The sequence below is a fragment of the Carettochelys insculpta genome, chromosome 2 (assembly GCF_033958435.1).
Source record: "Carettochelys insculpta isolate YL-2023 chromosome 2, ASM3395843v1, whole genome shotgun sequence".
NCBI classification, from domain to species: Eukaryota; Metazoa; Chordata; order Testudines; family Carettochelyidae; genus Carettochelys; species Carettochelys insculpta.
This window is the reverse complement of record NC_134138.1, coordinates 167,054,556-167,075,021: the sequence shown is the minus strand read 5'-3', so window position 1 is coordinate 167,075,021 and position 20,466 is coordinate 167,054,556. Positions and strand designations below refer to the sequence as shown.

The window sequence follows — 20,466 nt, the reverse complement described above, 5'->3', positions numbered from 1 at the left end:
TGGCCCTGGAAGGGGGCTCCTGGCTGGCTGGCTGGCTGTCACCACAGTGTTCATGCTCTCAGCTTCCTGCCTGGCGTTGCTGGTTAGCTACATCTTTACATGAAGACAGCAGCGAGCATAGAAGCTGTTTGGACTGGCTGGAGTGTCTCTGGGCTCCCAAGGACTGCCGCCATGGTGGACCCGCTACTTCGAAGTTACAGGATGCAGAGCATCTATGCACCTCCTTTAAGTGTCTACCTGACATCATAATTAGTACTATGCTGGTGAGTTTCAGCAGAAGGAACAATTTAACAGGCCCAATGTTTGCATCAGTCTTTCCTCGCTAAAACTCCTCTGTATAGGACAGGACAGAGGAAGCAGAGATAAGCTGCTAAACATATGGGCTAGATGGAAATTTTCTATTTTCAAGGCTAGTAGCTTTACAAAAGGCACTAATTTCCTGAAGAAAACAAATACTTTTTCCTTAGACTATTTCTCAAGAAGAAAGTATCACAATTTGAGTATTATTGGCCATGCTTTCTTTCAATATTATATTCACAGAAACACACACTATAACCAGAGATACATACAGAGGTCCATTATATCCCCCTTTCAGCTACTCAAAGTTCCTTAAAAGTTTATTAGTTACTTGCTAATTTGCAAAATCTGCTAAACTTCATTTACCTAGATTTTAATGACAAAAACAATATAATCTTACACCGTCTATATGTAGGGTACTTTGACTACATTAAATGTGATTGTATACTTTTAGCTTATGTAGGACTTATCAGCTATTTCACTTATTCAGAAATGGTATAAATTAAATTTTTAGAAATGGCAATTGTGCACTTGCAATCAAATGTGGGCACAATATTCTGTCAGCAGTTGCATGAAAAACAGCTAGGCAGGGATCTTTACTAGTGCTGTGACAACTCAAATATTCTTGAGTTTGAGTCTTTGTAATGGAGTAGAAGATAATAGCTACCTTCACATATTTATCATTATTAATATTTGACATGCTCCAACATAAAATGAAGCCACTGATTGTAAAAATACAAACAGATACCAAAAAAGGTAAATATTATACAAGCAAGATGGTGAGAGCTACAGACAACCATAGTGTATTCATGTTTAATTTAAACCACTAAAATCAATCACCCTAAATAAAAAGATCTCATTACAAATAAAATTAATGTATAACTGTCAAATCACTGAGTCAAGTGTTTCCTCTCAGATTAAAATATAGGTAGGGAAAAAGGAACACATTCATGGAGTTGTGTAGGAACTTCATGTGCTCATTCAAGCAACCCAGTAATTAAGTTGATATAAGCATGTTTTAAAATAAAAGTTAAGAAATATGACTTTTCCTTCATTATGAGTTTAATCTAAAAACACTTAGCTGGGGCCAAGGAAAGCAGCTGCCTAAATGCCTTTGGAACCTGACCTGAACTGGGACCTGCTGAAGCTGGAGCTGCATTTTGTTCAGAGTTATACACATTTCAGAATTATGGACAACCTTCTTTCCCCAGAGGTCCATAACTCTGAGGCTCTACTGTATGTAAAAACAAATATGGGAAAGAAACCAAAAAATAACAAATCGTTTTAGGTATCGGATAATTTAACTTATATAATCAATTCCCCTTACCTGACAGGAAGGGTCCGATCACCTTTCCTTCGGTCCATTTCTCTTTGAGGAACAGGATACCAGCGGAAATTCAACTTCCAGTTGAATCCGCCATAGGTCATATCAGAGCCTGCCATATATTCAAAGGTGTCATCACTGATTACATCAATGATAGGACACACTACTGTTCTCCTAGAGAGAGAAGTGCCAAAAATCTATTAGCACAAGTGGTCAACATGTGTTCTTTGTGTGTTACCCACTGTAGACAACAAGCACCTCTTCAAACTTACAGTGCACGTGAAACTTCTTAGTGGTCAGGAGGCCTGAGGATTTTATTAAGTTGAGGTTTTTTTTGTTTTTTTGTTTTTTTTTTTTTTTTTAAACCATTCCATTTGGCTACCAAAGATAGTGTGCATTTGTCCTGATTTTAGTACTGGCTTAATTTGTATTAATGGTGATCTTAATTCTAACGCTTAATATACATTAACTAATTTCTCAAAACACTCAAAATAATCCATAAGGAGTAAATATCCTCATCCTGCATATACAAAAACTACGACAAAGTGTTGATGACTTTCCAATGCATCACAGTCACCTCAGGTTATAAGAATTTTCACTCTCTGGATGTATGCTGAAGATCTCTTACATGTTTTGATGTAAAAATTTGGTCTTTCCTCTCGGAGACATATTCAGATAATTCTGAAACAGACATAATGAAGCTACTCTGGTTAAATACACTGATGCCACGCAGATTATCTTCAAAAGGAAGCAGCTCCCTTGTTCTTGGTCCTGATCTTTAGGAGGATGAATTCTGAAGTAGCTATCAGCTTAATATTCTTGGAAGGTCACATATCAAGGTATGATTCAAAGTTGTCCTTCAGTGGTGCGACTTGCATAAACTGCACCACTATTTAGTCAAAGACATGTCAAGAAACATGATTTAATACTGACTTTAAGGATAAAATGCTTCTATTTCTTCGAGTTCCCAGCAAAACTATTTCTTGTGAATATTTGTTGATGCCCCACATTCTTGTAATTATAATTTAAATGTTAAATTTATCTGTCAGTAATTTACTCCAGACAGGTTTATTTTAAATACAAAACTGAAATCTGCATCATTAGCATACAAAATCTTTGTATATCTCACTTAATCATTTCCCTACCACGGAGCAGGTCATGCCTCAGTCCCTTCTGTTTTCTGCCTCTCACGATAGTCTAATCTTTTGTGCATTAAAATACTATGATCTCATTTCCATTGTTGGGTTTAGCATGAGTCTGTTAGGTGGTGTTGGTGAGCTCTGATCTACAAGTATTGGGACTACATTATCTAGCCCTTCTTTCTGGCCTAAAACTCACTTGGTCTTTTGGGAAGCTACTTTCTAAAGTTACGATTACTTGAACCAAATGCATCTATTTTGTAGCTGGAAATTGAGAAACTAGCTAATTTTTGCTAATACTTTTGCTCCTACATTCTAGCAAGACACACAATGTAATTTGCTAGAGTGAATAGAATTTGTCTGGGCAGAGGCAACAAAAAACAACCTCAGGACTTGTAAGAGTGCTTTATGAAACATTTGTGTATGTTGGTTCCATTCAACACTCCAATTGTCAGCCAAAAACGTTTGTTAGTCTGGCAAGTAGCCCCTATCACACGCTGCATAGCAAGGCAAAATATCCCATGGTCTCTGCAAATCTGATCTGGGAGAAAATCCTTCCCAGCCTTTCATATGGTAGTAAGTTGGATCCAAAACACATGAGCAAAAAATCAATGAGCCAGCCACCTGACAGAGAAAATACTCAGAGACCTCACCAACTCTGTTTATTGTCCCATCTCCTGTTGTAGCCTACCCAATGCTTCAGAAAATAAAAACCTTCCTGGGACAGGACAATCCTGCCCTACGTTGTGATTGAGAAAAAAATCCCTCTCTGGCCTATCAGCGTTCAGGCTTTACGAATATACCTCACAAACCACAAGGTAGCTCTAGAACTGTTGAGCCATGTCCCCTGCAATTCAAAAAAAAAAAAAAAAAAAAATCCCCGACAACAACAAACACCATACAACTGCATGTATAAGTTTGTCTAGCTAGCTTAAAAGTAAGTTATTTGTCTCAACAATTCTTAGGATGCTGCTACACTATCATGGGCCCATCGGAGGGACCATGGTAATGAGATAATTTGAAACAAGCTAATGAGGTACTGACATGCATATTCAGTGCCACATTAGCATAATGGCAGCTGCATGAACAAACTTCAATTTTCAGGCTGACAGTGAAGATGGGGGCAGCTTTGAAATAAGCGCCCCACTTCGACATTCCCTTACTCCCGCAGAACTAGAACAGAGTAAGGGAATGTTGAAGCGGGCGCTTATTTCGAAGCTGCCCCCATCTTCACTGCCAGCCTGAAAACTGAAGTTTGTTCATGCAGCTGCCATTATGCTAATGAGTCCCTGAATATGCATGTCAGTGCCTCAATTAGCTTGTAATGAAGGAATTCGAAGCCACAGCCCCTCTGACGGGACCATGGTAGTGCAGCAGCAGCCTTATTGAGAGGCTATTCCAGAACCTCACCTCACTTATTGTTAGAGCCTTTCAATTTCCAACCTGTATTTGTTCATGGCCAATTTATAATTTGCTGTTTTCTTTTCAAGTACTTATTCACATGTGATGTACAAAACAAATATAGCCTTTATATACACAAAGCAACCATCACAGAAACACAAACTGACTTCTTTTTCCAAAATCAATTGGTTTATTATGAGTTCAAGACTCTCAAGGAACTTTACGGTAAATCAAGGAAATCTACAATTACCTAATAATTTATTATGCGCAAGTGTGTTTTTTTAAAGATATTGAACAAATAGAAGACAGCAGATTATGCAACCCTTAGTAACCAGCATAAATAAGCAAACTATGTATTATAGTATAACCTACAAGATGAATCTCTCCAGTCTGGCACATTTGTTCAGTAACATCCATAACTGAGCATGGTTTTGGTTAGTTGGATGACCACTATCATAAGTATGGTCAAGTTTCCTGTGGCCTAAAAGTTTTGTTTTTCCTTTTTTTTTTTTTTTTTTTTTTTAAAAAAAGAACACAGCCACCAGCCCTGGCTCAGTGTTCTGGCCTGTTACTTAACTGTAATTTACCCTTAAATGTCTTTTAACTGCCCAGTAAGCAGTGGAAGTGCTGGCATGCAATATTGACTTCCTGTGGTCTGACAAATTCTGTCATTTGACACTGGTCAGGTTCTAAGGGTGCTAGACCTAGAGAGGTTCAACCTGTAGTATGAGATCTGAATCAAGACAATGCTTATCTTTTCTTACTATCTCTATCAAATATTAATTTAATTTTAACATTTGTATTAAAAACTTGGCACTCCTTTCATCGCTAAACTATACCTCCAGATCCATAAAGTACAACTTCAACATATTACCATTTAAAATATTGAGTATTCATAAGAGAGCTGTCATAACAGAGTATTGTAAATAGAAAATTATGCTTATAACTTTTAGTTCTCATACTAAATTGTGTTTGCTGAACAAGAGAACACTATTTTTAGGCATGTGAAGAAGCTGAATTTTGGGACACTGAATGAAGATCTACCAACAATGATAGAGAAAACTCTACTGCATGAAAAAAAAGACATTAAGAGCTTCCCCATGCAATTATGACAGTAGACCTTAACCGTAATAAGTAGTGCTCACATTTTATTTTGTATATGCTAAGTAGAAAGTAAAAATCAGTAGTCAATGAATGTCAGCTAGACAAAGCTCACTACAAATATCTGGGTTGTATACCAAACTTGCACAGAAAATTTGAACACTCCCACACTCAAGTGTTTGGTGGGTTATGACCAGAATGGTCTTTTAGCACTTACACATAGGCTGCTCTTCCAAATGGGTGAGGAAGTGGGCCAGACTGTAGGTGAAGAAGCGGCAGCACACTGCTCTCAGTTTTATCATGTTTCACTAGAATGGGTCAGTATTTAACTTGAGGCTTGTCTAGGCTTACAGTGCTGCAATGGTGCACATGTGATGTTGTATTGCTTAGTGAAGACACCATTGACACTGGCAGGAGAGTGTCTTATCAGCAAAGTTAATCCACCTCTATGAGAACCTATAGCTATGTTAATGGAAGAAACCATCCCACTGACAGCACTATCTACACTGGGAGATGGGTCAGTGTAACTGTCATTCAGAACACAAATTTTTCAAATCCCTGAGACACAGTACTCTGATATAAATTTTAGACCAAGGCTTAGTCAGGACACCTACAAGCAAAATATTCCAATTAAGTTTAAACAGACAGCAAGTTTTGCTTTTTTTAAAAATCCTCCACATTTGCATTTGATATGAACACTAGTTTTTTAATCACACCTTTGTGAAATTCTGGGAAATTACACAATTAATCCACTACTTCAAATTAATTTAGCAATATGTTCAGCTAACACTAATTAAGATACGTCTGCAGAAAAAACATTACTTACTAACCTTCAGAAAGCAAAACATTAACAAATGATAATTACCTGTCAACTTTGATCCGCGCCAACAAAGGTTCAAGCCATCCTACTGTACATTCACAATGTGCATCTAAGAAGGTGATAACCTGTCCTTTGGAAGCAGCAGCCCCCTTTAACCTGGCTCTGATCAATCCAGAACGTTGCTCCATTCGAATAACATAAACTGGCACTTTTAACTTTTTTACATAATTTTCCAGTGGTCTTTTCAAGAAGTCTGCAAAATATGTCCAATCAGTAAGAAATAGGAATTAAAATAACATGGTAATGATAGGACTAGCTCTGATAGCACTGTATGTGAACAATCAATCAAATGCTGTGGTCCTGATTCACAAGCAAACTTCGCAATTTTGTTTCAGAAATACTTCCTACTCATTAAGGTTGTGAAGAAAAACAGAAGAAAAGATCAATCATGCTGAAACATACATAAGTGATCTATCAGTGGAAAAGAAACCAATCTGTTCAGTGAAAAGGAAGACCTGGAGCTAACATACTGTAAAAGTTGGAACACCACAAGTCTCAGATGTTGACAATACAACATGCCACATGATTTGGATGTCAAAACACTTTTCTAAAAAAAAGTCTGCCACAAAGCAAAAAACGATAATGAACAGTTTTCTTTAAGTCTTCAGTCTACAACTGCTCTTTCAAATATGCCTTCCAGTAGCATATTAACACTTCACTTTTTATTTTGATTTGTATAGCTCCATGTACAAACTTGCCTAGATGTGTGCGTCAACTGCAGACTTAAATCGCATACCCATTTATGAATAGCATCTTAAATTTTTTTAAAAAAAGAGATTACAGTTTTACATGAAATAATTTGTCTGTCAGCACTTATCAGTAAGGTTGGACTTCCACTGCATTAGGAAACAGAAACTAGAGTACTTAAGACGACAACCTGAAGCTTTACTTGAACAGAAATGGCTGAGTATTCTCAGAGGCTGAGTCTCCATGTGCTGCTTTTTTTGGAAGCAGCACACTAATGAGCTATCTGGAAGATAGTAATCAGGCGCAGATGCAAATTTTCCACGCCTCATTAGCATATCGGCACCTGGTTCGGCGTCCAGAAGAAGCTGTTCCGGACTCTGAAGTACATGTGCAGATACGCGGCCCGTGTCTCTGGTGAAGACAGGGCTTCCAGAAGGAGGGTTTCCTTCTGGAAGATCCCCACGGGCCATGCGTCTGCACATGTACTTTGGAGTCCAGAACAGCTTCTTCCAGACTCCAAACTGCATGCTGGTATGGTCATGAGGAGTGGAAAGTTTGCATCCATGCCTCATTAGCATCTTCCAGACAGCTCATTAGTGTGCTGCTTTCGGAAGAAGCAGCACGTGGACACAGCGCCAGACTCAGGTACTGTAGTATTCTGAGAATGTACATGAAAGCAACAGGGAAAAAACTCCCAGAATACCACTGCAAGAAACAATTACCTAATAGGTCAGAAAAAAGACAACGCGAGACACTGAGCTACAAAACAAATGACATTTCCTTGCATTTGTTTCTCTGCCCTTTTTTTGGCTCAATTTCCCTTATTCCCTCTTTCACTGCATTCCATGGAAGAGATAAAGACTATCAGGTAAGTTCTTTCAACAGCAGACATATGCATCTTCTCTGCAGCCACCTGGCTCAGACTGCCTAGTTGGCTACAGGCTCAATTCTGGAAGGAAAAGATTTTTTATTGGTAAATGTCAGTTTCACTGCACTCAAACCAAAGAAAAAATATTGCCATAGATAACTGAAATTTACAAAAAAGTGCTGCTTATAACTTAGAGATTGGATTTACAACTATTTACTCTGTGTATTTTGGTGTGATAAGTGCCAATAACTGTTAAAAGCTTCTAAAATTCCGATGTCCATCATTACTGTTTGACCCCATCCCGTTTTCCTCTCCATAATTTCTCACAACTGTGAAAGTTTAAGTTGATAAATTGAAAAATGTGTAAAATAGTGACGCTTTCCACCATAATTTTATATATACACACACAGGCTATGTCTACACTAGCCCTAAACTTTGAAATGTCCATGCAAATGGCCATTTTGAAGTTTACTAATGAAGCGCTGAAATACATATTCAGCACTTCATTAGCATGCGGGCGACCGCAGCACTTCAAAATTGACGCGCCTCGCCCCGACGGGGCTCCTTTTCGAAAGGATCCCGCCTACTTCGAAGTCCCCTTATTCCCATCTGCTCATGGGAATAAGGGAACTTTGAAGTAGGCAGGGTCCTTTCGAAAAGGAGCCCCATCGGGACGAGCCACACGGAGGCGAGGCACGTCAATTTCGAAGTGCCGCGGCTGCCTGCATGCTAATAAAGCGCTGAATATGTATTTCAGTGCTTCATTAGTAAACTTCGAAATGGCCATTTCGAAGTTTGGGGCTAGTGTAGACATGGCCATACATACACAGAATTCTATCAAGCCTGATTTTTTATGGTGGTAGGTATTCACCTTATTTTCAGAAAATAATGAAGAAAAAGGAGCAGATTATGAGACAGTTTGATGGTATGGGTTTTACAGAGCACTTGTACCGCTGTACTCCGGGTGTCCCTGATCTGGAAACAACTGTATTGCAGATCCTGGTGTGTGTGGGGGGAGGAAGAAGAGAAGTGGTCCTACATGTTGCTGCTCTCGTTCCCTCCAGCTGGGGGAAATCACAGAATCATAGGGTTGGAAGGGACCTCAGGAGGTCATCTATTCCAGCCCTCTGCTTCAAGTAGGATCAACCCCCCCACGAAGTCATCTCAGCCAGGAACTTGTCAAGCCAGGACTTAAAAACCTCTAGGCATGGAGAATCCACTACCTCTCTAGACAATGCATTCCAATGCTTCACCACCCTCCTGGTGAAGTTAATATCCAACCTACACCTCTCCCTCTAACTTCAGACCATTGCTCCTTGTTCTGCCATCTGACACCACTGAGAACAGTTTCTCACCCTCCTCTTTAGAGCTCCCCCTGCAGGAAGTTTAAGGGTGCTATTAAATCACCCTTAAGTCTTCTCTTCAGTAAACTAAACAAGCCCAAATCCCTCAGCCTATCCTCAGAGGTCTTGTGCTTCAGCCCCTTAATCATCTTTGATACCCTCCACTGAACCTGCTCCAGCACATCCACATCCTTTTTATACTGGGGGCCCCAAAATTGGACACAATATTCCAGATGTAGCCTCACCAGTGCTGAATAGAGGGGAACAACCACTTCTCTAGAGCTGTTTGAAATGCTCCTCCTAATGCACCCTAATATGCTGTTAGCCTTCTTGGCTACAAGGGCACACTGTTTACTCGTATCCAAGCCTTTCATCCACCATAATCCTTAGGTCCCCTTCCGCTGTACCGCTGCTTAGCCAGTCGGACTCCAGCCTATAACAATGCTTGGGATTTTTCAGATCTAGGCGCAGAACTCTACACTTCTCCTTATTGAACTACATCAGATTTCTTTTGGCCCAATCCTCAAATGTATCCAGGTCACTCTAGATTCACTCTCTACCCTCCAACGTACCTACCTCTCCCTCTAGCTTTGACAAACTTGCTGAGAGTGCAATCCAGTCCCTCGTTCAAGTCGTCAATAAAGATGCTGAATAACACCGGCCCCAGAATTGAGCCTTGAGGCATTCCACTTGAAACCATCCAGCTATTGACCACTTCCCATTGGGCCCAACCATCAAGCCAGCTTTCTATTCATCTTATAGCCCAAGGACCCAATTTGTATTTCCTTAACTTATGGGCAAGAATGCCGTGGGGGACTTATCAAAATGGCAAGTGACATGGCAAAATGGAATGGCAAGTGAGGTGTCTCTTGAGACCTCTTCCCACCATTCCCCAGCTATGGGGGCAGTGTCTGTGAATGGCAAGGAGGGGGTGGCAGAATCACACCAGTAAAGTGCCACACTCCCAGCCACACTGCAACCCTACTCTTCCCCAAGCCCAAAAAATTGTTTATACCAGCATACCCTGCTTTCCAGGATTAACGGAGTAAAGAGTATACTATAATTAAGGAGAATGTCCTTGCATGTAGATTTAATAAATGGTTAATTTTATTTGTTCTTCATTTAGAAATTCAGTTTGTCTAAAGTGCTTGTATTAAATCAACTCAATTTCTCACAGCCAAAATAAAAGGGAAAGTCATCAAAGCATAAGTGAATATTTGAACCATCACATGACTGACCAGCTCTTCTAAGTAAAGAAACTAACACAATACTCTAGCAGACTACCAATCACCAACAACTAAAATTACTTGAATTACAATTGTTGCCAAAAGACAAAAATCATGAATAGCTGGATAGTCTCTTTGGCTATGTCTAAACCTGTCTCCCTAACTTAAAATAATTTACACAATTTGCGTAAATTATTTTGAGGTAACTTATTTTGAACTTGGTGCTGCAAAGTTTGAAACAAGTGTCTATTTCAAGGTTTCCACTACCCACTTACAACGAGAAGGGGCAGAAACTGAATACTATGCTCGAGAAAGCACAGCTATTTCGAGCGCAGTGAGTAGCCATGAAGCTGCTATTTCAGGTTACATTTAGTTTAACTCCTCTGGGCTGAGGCATGTACTTCCACCCCTATCTTGTACACTAACTTTTAAACTAAACTCAAGAGAAGCAATTACCTGAATCTGATTTTTTTCAGTTGTTTTGTAATACCTGGCAATCAGTATGCATAACCAAGCCTGCCTTCTGTTCTGTTACTAAAAATCACCTTTTAAAAACTGGTCTGATTTCTCTGTTCTAGAATGCGGGAGATTGTGTGCTCATGCATAAGATGGAAAGGTCAGCTATTAGGAATTACAGTATTTTTAAGCTCTCTCCTGAGGGAGGGCTGGAAAGCTTGGGAGTACCCCAATGGAACTAATTCCCAAATGCATCTTCCTGGATTCTAAATGGGGTTTTTGCACTTAGGTTGTGGCAGCAAATCACCAAAGGTCTGGAAATCTGTAACACTGGGGAGTTTAAGCAGATGCCTTTAGTGGAAGGTTACTTGGAAGTCTCTTGCTCATTCTGTACTTGAAAGGCCAGAGTGGGGATCAGCCTTGACAACTGTATAGCTACATTAAGTGTCTGGAATAAATGCATGGAATTATGCTACTTGAGCAGCAAAATAAATCTACAGAAGGAGCCAGTATAAAATAATTAGATTATGCAGTGCATGGGAAGTGTAATGTTGCACAAAATAGGCCAGGAACTCTTAGTGGGTATCTTGCAAATATCAAGAGAGAGCTGACCTGAGGGTGACTATAATTTGTTGCCATTATTCTGGCTGCAGAAGCTCTACTTGATCTTACAGTGATAATCTAGTGGGGGGGCAGGAAGGGGATTGTATTTTGAAAGATCCTGAAAATGGCATTTTACAAAAAAAGCACCTACAAACAGGACAGATTTCTATCTTTTCCAGAAAGACTCATAGACTTTGTTTTTATCAAAATGTGCTACCAGAGCCTGAATGAAAAAATAAGGATAACCCAAGTGGCATAAACCAACTGAATACACAACAACTTTTCCCCAAAATATCTTACAAAAGGGTAATTTGATTGAGTATACAAGTCTACTTATGAAACCTAGAGATTAAATAAGCCAAATTTATCACAACCAAACATACTCCTCAACTTCAACTGCAGCACTCCAGACACATGAAACAAACAGAACTGTGGCCCAGTCTTTTGGCAATACTTCACTGTGGTCTATATGGAAGCCACGATTTCAATTTCTGCGTCTTTCCTCGTACACCAATCACAACATGAGAAAGGAGTGTCATTGATCAATGTGTTCTTCCTGTGGAAAATTCAGGAATTGCCATAATCTTTGAAAACAGTCTACCCATTTATAGCTAGGTAACAGAGGCAATGATGCTGACTTGAAGTGTGCAAGTGTAATACCAGGAGACTGGTAAGATTAACAGAAACAAGATTTTAAAAAATAAACAAGACAACCATGTCTGACAAAAATTCAATGTGAAACATCTTGTTCAGCTTACAGTATAGTAAAAGACACTCATTCATTGCATGTAAAGATTAAAAAGCTACTTTTTCTTTCAGAAAGTAAATCTAGCCAAAAAATCATGAATTTTGAAAATTTGTATTTCAAAAGCAGGAAAAAAAGTGTTGATGGAACATTTCCTTTCCTTTGGAAAATCAATTACAGAACTTAGTTGAATTTTTTCAAATTTTGAAATCTGAATGACTTGATTTTCAAATTGGGAAAAAAACATTAAAAATATTCAAGTTTCATTCTCTCATACATCATAATTTTCACCCAGTTCTAAAGAGAGAAATGACCCTTTCTTGTAAATTAACTAGCTATGGACAAACAGTATTTTAACTGGATTTCAGGGATTTTACGTTGGGGTCTAATTTGCAAAATGAAAACATGACTGAGTTGGGGCTCCAGTTCCACCAGATTCAAAGTGACTATTCATAGCAATAAACACTATACTGACAAAGTGTTTATAGGATTGTAACCTTGGGCAGTACTGCAAGTCAACTTAGAAATATAAAAGTTAAAAAAGGAAGAGTCTGGTCGCTTCACCCAAAACCACTTTCCAGAGAAATCAGTATTAGAACCCAGGATTCTGAATGCCAATGTTCCTTTGCAATTACTCAAATAAATTACTGTTTGAGTATGTGTCATGTTACCCAACTTCCCTCTTCAGGGACTGGCTCTTATACCAAAATGCTATTATTCTTTCCATGTTAAATTATGCCTTTGGCTCAGGTTCTCGTGGTGTGGGCTGGACAGCTGAAAGTCTTAGGTTCAAACCTGCTAATGACCCCTGGATTATATTGCCTTTTTGCCCCCTCCCAATTTCCTTTAAAAACGTAGCAAGTGATATACAAGTACATTAAAGACTGTTAAGCTTGCCAGTTAGAAAATACCATCATTTAGGTTGTCTCTACAACATGAATTAAGCCACCTTACATGTATGTGTTATGATGCAGTCTAACTGTAAATTCAAATGCTGTACATTTTTTTTTTTTTAAAAAAGATTTCTGCTTCACTGAATGCACAAAAAGGGTAGTAAATAAATTAGAGGGTTGAGTGCAAGGACAGCAAGAGTACTGGTTTATAGTTAAGTTACTGGTCTACCAATGGCTGTGTCATAGATGACCTCTTCTGTGATAGAATTTTACAGCCTCTCATGAAGCATATGCACAAGATTTCTGAATTAAGATCTGTCTGGCAATCTTAATTCTGGCATTTTATAAATTGAACCTAAATTTTTCAATCTTTACATTCTTACTGTAGATTTTTATAACTAATGAAGAATTAAAATATATACTTCATGGAATTTTAAACTCACTGCAGTATGGTATTTACTAGAGAACTATGTCCTGGCCACTGAATTCAACATAGTTATAGAAAGATTCTACAGAAAGGACATTATCTATATAATTATGTTGGTAACCAAGACAATCTTCTAAAGAAAGCTTTTTTTCTTATTAAATTTTATAAAACTTTTCCATAAAGTGCCCAATAAAACAAGCAATGCACTGTTTTTAAAAGAGGCTAAAACGCAAGGAGGACCAAGCAATCAATACATTTCAACTAAATTGGTAGGCATTATGAGCAGCAAACTTTTTTTGCTTGGTTTTGCCATCATTAAGGGTAATAGTAATTTACATAAGTTTTGGTTTGACTGAACTTTTTTTTGTGTTCAATATATCTATTTTGCAGTTTCATGTATCAAGTAGCAAACATTCTAGTTACGTTTGTGGTAATTCATTTTTTTTTTAATAGAAAGTGGTTTAACTGAGCGGAACATCTTCTGGAAACATCAATAAAAAGTCTAGGCAGGAAGAAAAATAAATAAAATTAAGTATAGAAATTGGAATAGAGATAACTTGTATGCAAATCTTGTAGACCAGTGTTTCTTCAACTGTGTGCTTCAGAACACTGGTGTTCATGAACAACTAGCATGTGTGCTGCAAGCACTGGGGAGGGGGGGGGAAACCACTCTAATGCTATATACTTCCTGTGATTAAAACCAGATATATTGTTACTTCTTCACTGCTGAGACACCTGGTTAAATTATTTATTAGTTAATTTTGGTTTTGCTGTACATGTTGCTTTTTTGGCTTGATGACAATGTTTTAAAGAAAACTTCCATACATGTTGCACATAAATATTTTATTTGGTGTTCCAGAGTCTCAGAAAGTTTAAGAAACACCACTGAAGACAATTACTAAATCTACAAATATTTGCATTTAATTTTAAGGGATAAATATTTTCTGAATGGAAAGATTAAAAAACACCTCACTCAAAGCTTTAGATTCGAAAGTAATTTTATTTACTTCCATGAATAAACGAACAACAAAAATGTAATGCTATCCTACATGAATTTACAAAAACATCCCAATAAAAGAAATAGCTAAACAATGAAACAGTGAGAAATTTAAAAACTGGGGCAGCAATTCTTGAGCTTAGCTTGAGATTGTTGGGCTATCGTATAAATAAGTTGAAAAAAATAGTTCAATAGTTGTACACGAGGGCCCTGCCACAATGGCTCATAATTAAGGCTGCAAATCTACCACAAAAATCAGATTCTGTGACTTTAAAAGATCTCCATGACTTTCACTGTGGCACTGACCAATGCCACTCACCTGGGAGACACTTGAGTAGGTTGGGAAGCTCCTGAGCTAGCCACACTGCCCACTGCTACGGGAGTCTCAGGCTGCCATGCTCGCCCCAGCACCTTGCCTCAGCAAAATGCTCAGGCCACATGGTGACCGCCACTCCAGAGAACCCGGTTTTAGTCACAGACATATAGTACAAGTCTTGGACAGGTCCCAGGCCATGAATATTTGTTTACTGCACAGGATTTGTCTATGACTTTTACTAAAAATAGTTGTGACAAATATAGCCATACTCACGATAAATTTTTCTGCAAGTCAGACTGAATGGTGTGAAAGTAAAACTAAAAAGGTCTGAATTTTTTCTGTGTATGTTTAGGTAGCTAGAATAGTTTCACCTGGTTTCTTCTCTAATCCTTGCTAGTGCATTCCCTGCTGATGTGACCTTCAGTCACCCAGTGCTAACCTAGTTCTTAGTGCAGAGAGTGACTAATTAAGTCAGGTGTGATGCTGATAGACTAGGTTCCAGTTCAAGCCAATGTCCCCATTCCAAACTCTCAGCTGGAACCAGACTAGCTCACCTATGTGTTAGAATTGTTTAAAGATATTAGAATTTTAAGAATGTGTATAAACTTAAAGAATACTTATAAGTTGCTGCATGCATTAATCTCACTTATAACATTTGTATCTCACATCATAAGGTAACATCTGAATATCTGCAATGCAGTTCTGCATAAAAGAAAGTTAGGTGTGTGTACTCGCCACACACATCAGTGCCAGAAGCTATTCCATAAACAGTTCCCATAGGGGACTGGCTCTGGTGTTCCCTGCAGTGGTGCCCTCAGCACCACCAGGGCACAGCATAAAAGGCACCCCCAGCTTCTCTCCCCCTCAGTCCCTTCTGACCAGAAACTCCTGCAGTGGGATAGGATGGGTCATGGAATGTACATTAGCAATACATCTCGAACACCAGTTACCAAAAAGGTAATGTCTTTTGTTTTCTTGAGTGCTTGTTCATGACCATTCCAAATTAGGTGACTTCCAAGCAGTATCCATGGGGAAAGGATGTGTTACTTGTAGCAAAGCACCACCAAATCCAGCATCCTCCCATCCTTGCTGGGTGACGGTGTAGTGAGTCGGAAACATGTGGACTGAAGACTCTACATGCTGCAGCTCTACAGAGGTCCTGGACTGGAACATAAGTAATGGAGCCTATGACACCTGTGTTCTTGGGAGATGTTCCTTCACCAGCATCAGTGCAATATGTGCCACATATTAAGTTCTGACACAAGAGATGATCCAAGATCTTTTACATCAACATAGAGGCCCTCTACCCTGTCAGCAGTAGTCATGAAAAGCTGAGTCGATTTTCTGAAGGGCTTGATAGATTACAATTAAAATGCTGGGCATGTCTAATGTCCAGTAGTAACGGAGAGAAAGTCATGCTAGTCTATATACGATCAAAACAAAAAAGCAGCAAAGTAGCACTTTAAAGACTAACAAAATAATTCATTAGGTGAGCTTTCATGGGACAGACTCACTTCTTCAGACCGTAGCCATACCAGAACAGACTCAATATTCAAGGCAGAGAGAACCAAATTGAAAAAAAAATTATCAAGGTGAGCAAATCAGAGAGAGGGGCTGGGGGGTGGTGTGTGTCAAGAATTAGATTAAGCCAAGTATGCAAGAGAGCCCCTATAATGACCCAGAAAATTCGCATCCCAGTTCAAACCACGTGTTAACGTGTCGGACTGAATATAAGAGAGACTTCAGTGGCCTCTCTTTCCAAGGTAGTGTGACAATTTCTCTTCAGTAAAATGCATCCTGATTAAGGATAGGTTGTAGGTCTTTAATAATGCGTTCCAGTGGTCTGAGCTGGGGGCTGTAGGTATTTTGTTCTTGGCTTTTTTGGTCCTATCTTGGAGTAGCTGGTCTCTGGGTATATTTGTCTGGCCCTGAATTACCCTCCAGGAGAAATAAAAAAAAGCAAGTCGACAGGGCCAGACAAGTATCCAGAGACCATCTACTCCAAGATAGGCCCAAAAGAGCCGAGAACAGAACACCACTGGTCATTACCTACAGCCCCCAACTCAAACCACTGCAACGCATTATTAAGGACCTACAACCTATCCTTAATCAGGATGCCACATGCCAGAAGGCCGTAGGTGACAGGCCTGTTCTCTCCTACAGACAACCTCCCAACTTTATGAGGATTCTCACCAACAGCCACAGTCTATACCGCAGCAACACCAGTCCTGGGACTTTTCCTTGCAACAAAGCCTGCTGCCAGTTTTGTCCACATATCTATTCTGGGGATACCATCACTGGATCTCACCAGGTTAGTCACAGAATCACAGGCACATTCTCATGTTCCTCAACTAACATCATATATGCCATCATGTGCCAACAATTCCCAGATGCTTTGTATATTGGACAGACTTCAAACTCTCTTAAACAAAGAGCTAATGGGCAAAAAACAGACAAAAACACTCCTGAGCCACAAACTGGTCAGGTGACATTTTAATGGAGTGGGCCATTCTATTAATGACTTAAGAGTTTGTGTCTTACTGAAGAGAAATTTTCACATTACTTTGGAAACAGAGGCTGCTGAACTCCCTTTTATATTCAAATTTGACACATTAACATGTGGCTTGAACCGGGATGTGAATTTTCTGCGTCATTATAGGGGCTCTTTTGCATACTTGGCTTAATCTAATTCATGACTCCCCCAGCCCCACTCCCGCCCCTCTACTCTCTGATTTGCTCACCTTGATAATTTCTTTTCCGATTTGGTTCTCTCTGCCTTGAATATCGAGTCTGTTCTGGTACTGCTATGGTTTGAAGAAGTGGGTCTGTCCCACGAAAGCTCACCTAATGTCCAGTGTGTGCAGTCTCCTCTCTTCACTGTTGGACAAATCCTTCCGGGAGATCCTCCACTCAGATACCCAGAGGGAAAAGTATAATTTCCCTTATGGAGGGCTTCCTCTTTAACAGTATCATCTGCACCTCCCTATAGCATACCTGTTAATCAGGGGTTAGCCATACAGCAGCCACAGATTGAAGTAGAGGAATGGGATACTACTTTGGTCCTGTGACAGAAGGTCTGGTTGACTGGGCAGTGCTCGTTGTGGGGACACTAAGATCCAGGAGCGTGCTGAACCAGTGCTGGTGCACACACACTGGAGAGATCAAGATGACTGATCTTGTCTCCATCTTTGCCAGGACTCTGTTGAGTGTAACAGGTTGGAAAATACACAAGGCCTCCACCTAGGGTAAGAAAAAGTTGCCAACAAGAGCTCTTTCACTGGTACCCTGCATGGAGCAAAACTGAAGACACTTACTGTTCTCCTTTGCAGAAAAAGGTCTGCTTTGGGAGTTCCTCACAACCAGAAGAGCATCTGGCAGATAAGTATGTGCTGAGTTGATCCACAAATGTGTTTTTGATAGCAGGGTGGTGAAACGCCTCCAGATGGATTGCGTGTTGTATGCAGAACTCTAAGAGATGCAGCAACTCTTAACAATGGGCTCAAGAGCATGCTCCTGTTTGCTGATATAGAATATGAAGGCTATGTTGTCTGTGAATACCCAAACCGCACAGCCTTCCAACTGTGGGAGGAATACTCTGCACACCAGGCCTATGTATCCAAGCACTTTGATGTTTACATGTAACATCAACTTATCCAGGACCAAATACCCCACACATCTGCATCACTCCAAGGTACACCACCATCCAAAGCATCTGACATCAGGGAAACTGACGGATGCAGTCTGTCAAATGAACTCCTTGTATAAACCATGCTGAGGTCGATCCACCAATGGATCTCAGCAAGAGCATCTCATAGAACGGTGACCACTTCATTCAGGTGATCCCTGGATGGGATGTAGACCGTCGTCAACCACTGCTGAAATAGTCATATCTGGAGCCTTGCAAGGCATATGGTGTATATGCGTGCCACCATGTGGCCCAGTAACCTCAGACAAACCTTGGCCATTGTGAGAGAAAATGTGGAGAGTCCATCAAGGAGAGTGCTCACCTTCTGGAAGCTGCAAAGTGACAGAAATGCTCTCATTCTAGCAGAGTTTACGATCACCCCCCAAAAAACTATAGTGGGCACAATGTTACTTAACAGGCCTGGCCTCCTGCATGAGGAGAGTACTGAGGTAGATGGCTGCAGATCCTGATAGTGCTTGTATAGCATTTCCTCTTCTTCTGGAAGGGGTCCTGTCTTGGCTGGCTATGGCTTGAACCATTTTTACTGATGACATGGGGAATACAAGACCAGGGTGAAGTGCTGAACATGAATCTTTGAGCCCATGCAGCTTATCAGCTTTCTCTGCAAACCAGGCCAAGGCCACAGAACACAAAGTCCTGGAGAGAGAGACTTTTGCACTTCCACTGATAGGCCCAAAGGTTGTAGCCATACAGTCCTCATAGTGATGGCAGAGACCATGGATGACACTGCTAAATCAACAATTCCCAAACCTGCACACAAAGCCAACCTAGACACTCCCTGGCTCTCATCTAGGATGGCCTGGAACACAGTTTCTTGGGGTCCCCCGTAGAGTTAACAAATTTTGCCATGGACTGCCACAAATTAAAATCATAGCATTTTCATAGGTCCTGATGGTTCATCACCCTAGCCACCAGCTTGCTTATAAGTCTTCCTCCCAGAATAGTCCAGTCTTTTTGCATATTTGTTCTTAGGAGCAGAAACTGGCTGTCTCGGTCTCACTCCTTGATGACTGAAACTACTAGTGACTTCAGGAGAGGGGAGGGAGTACGTACGTATTCGAACTTCCTGGTGGGCATGCAACACTTGAGCTCTGCATGCTCTGAAATATGGGGACAACAGGGTTGGCCAGAGGGCTCGTGATCTTGGGGTTGCTGAGCCGAGGACATTAAAGAGGTAGTCTACTGGCTCCTACAGTTCCTTCATTTCCAACCCCAAATTAGAGATCACCTTTTTTAAAAGCTCCTAGTTATCTTTTGCATCATCTTGGGAAACTATGGCTGCCTCACAATAGCCTCATCAGGGAATAAGGAACACACTGGTGGCACTCCCTCTGAGACCCGTCTCATCCTCTTTCCCACCCATTAGATTTGCAGGGGGGATGGTTCCCCAAGACCAGGATTTCTGAGATCAGTGGATAGAAAATGGTGACTGATGTCTTTTGGAGGTTGTTGAGGGCACCTTCAGGCCTTGCGATGGTTGAGTGAAGACCTGTGGAGCCCACTGTTACAGCACTGTCCATTGGTCCTCAGACCAACGGAAACCTTGCAGTGCCAGTGGAGGAATAGGTGCCACTAAGGAAGGACCCTGACCTGTTTGTAAGGGCTCTTGGTCTGATTCAGAGGCCAGAGATGGGGGTCGAACTCTGGTGACTGGGATCATGCAGAAACTGACCAGCATCCCTGTCCTGACTATGCCCAGTCTTTTATTCTGATTGGGCTCGGTAGATGGGAGACAACTCACTGCACTGAGATCCCAGAGACCTCATTCGGCAGATCTGCAGTGATACCTCGTCAATTGGTGCTGAACACTTCTAGACCAGTGCCCAACTGTGGAGTAGGAATGTGCGTGAGAACAATGCTGTGAAGCAAAGACCTATGGACATAGAAAGGGGACCAGTATGGAGAATCTCTGGAAATGTGACCATCCTGTTGTCATGGACAGGGAATGATTGGTCCACAAAACCATGGCCAAGGGTCAGAATGTGCATCTGGAAGGCCACACTGCCACGCTGGTGACCAGTGCTTTGCTCAATAGAGCAGTTCCTGGAGATTGACAA

General features: G+C 40.5%; 1 protein-coding gene across 2 annotated transcripts in view; it reads right to left on the bottom strand.

The window, feature by feature from the left end:
• The window catches only part of GALNT1 (polypeptide N-acetylgalactosaminyltransferase 1), a 142,637-nt gene that overhangs the window by 34,555 nt on the left and 87,616 nt on the right, over positions 1 to 20,466 (bottom strand). For both annotated transcript variants that reach the window (XM_074988007.1, XM_074988008.1), the window contains 2 exons: positions 6,128 to 6,335; positions 1,625 to 1,795 (listed from right to left, as the gene is read on the bottom strand). In XM_074988007.1, coding sequence (XP_074844108.1) covers positions 1,625 to 1,795; positions 6,128 to 6,335 — 379 coding nt within the window. The remainder of the gene's footprint in view (positions 1 to 1,624; positions 1,796 to 6,127; positions 6,336 to 20,466) is intronic.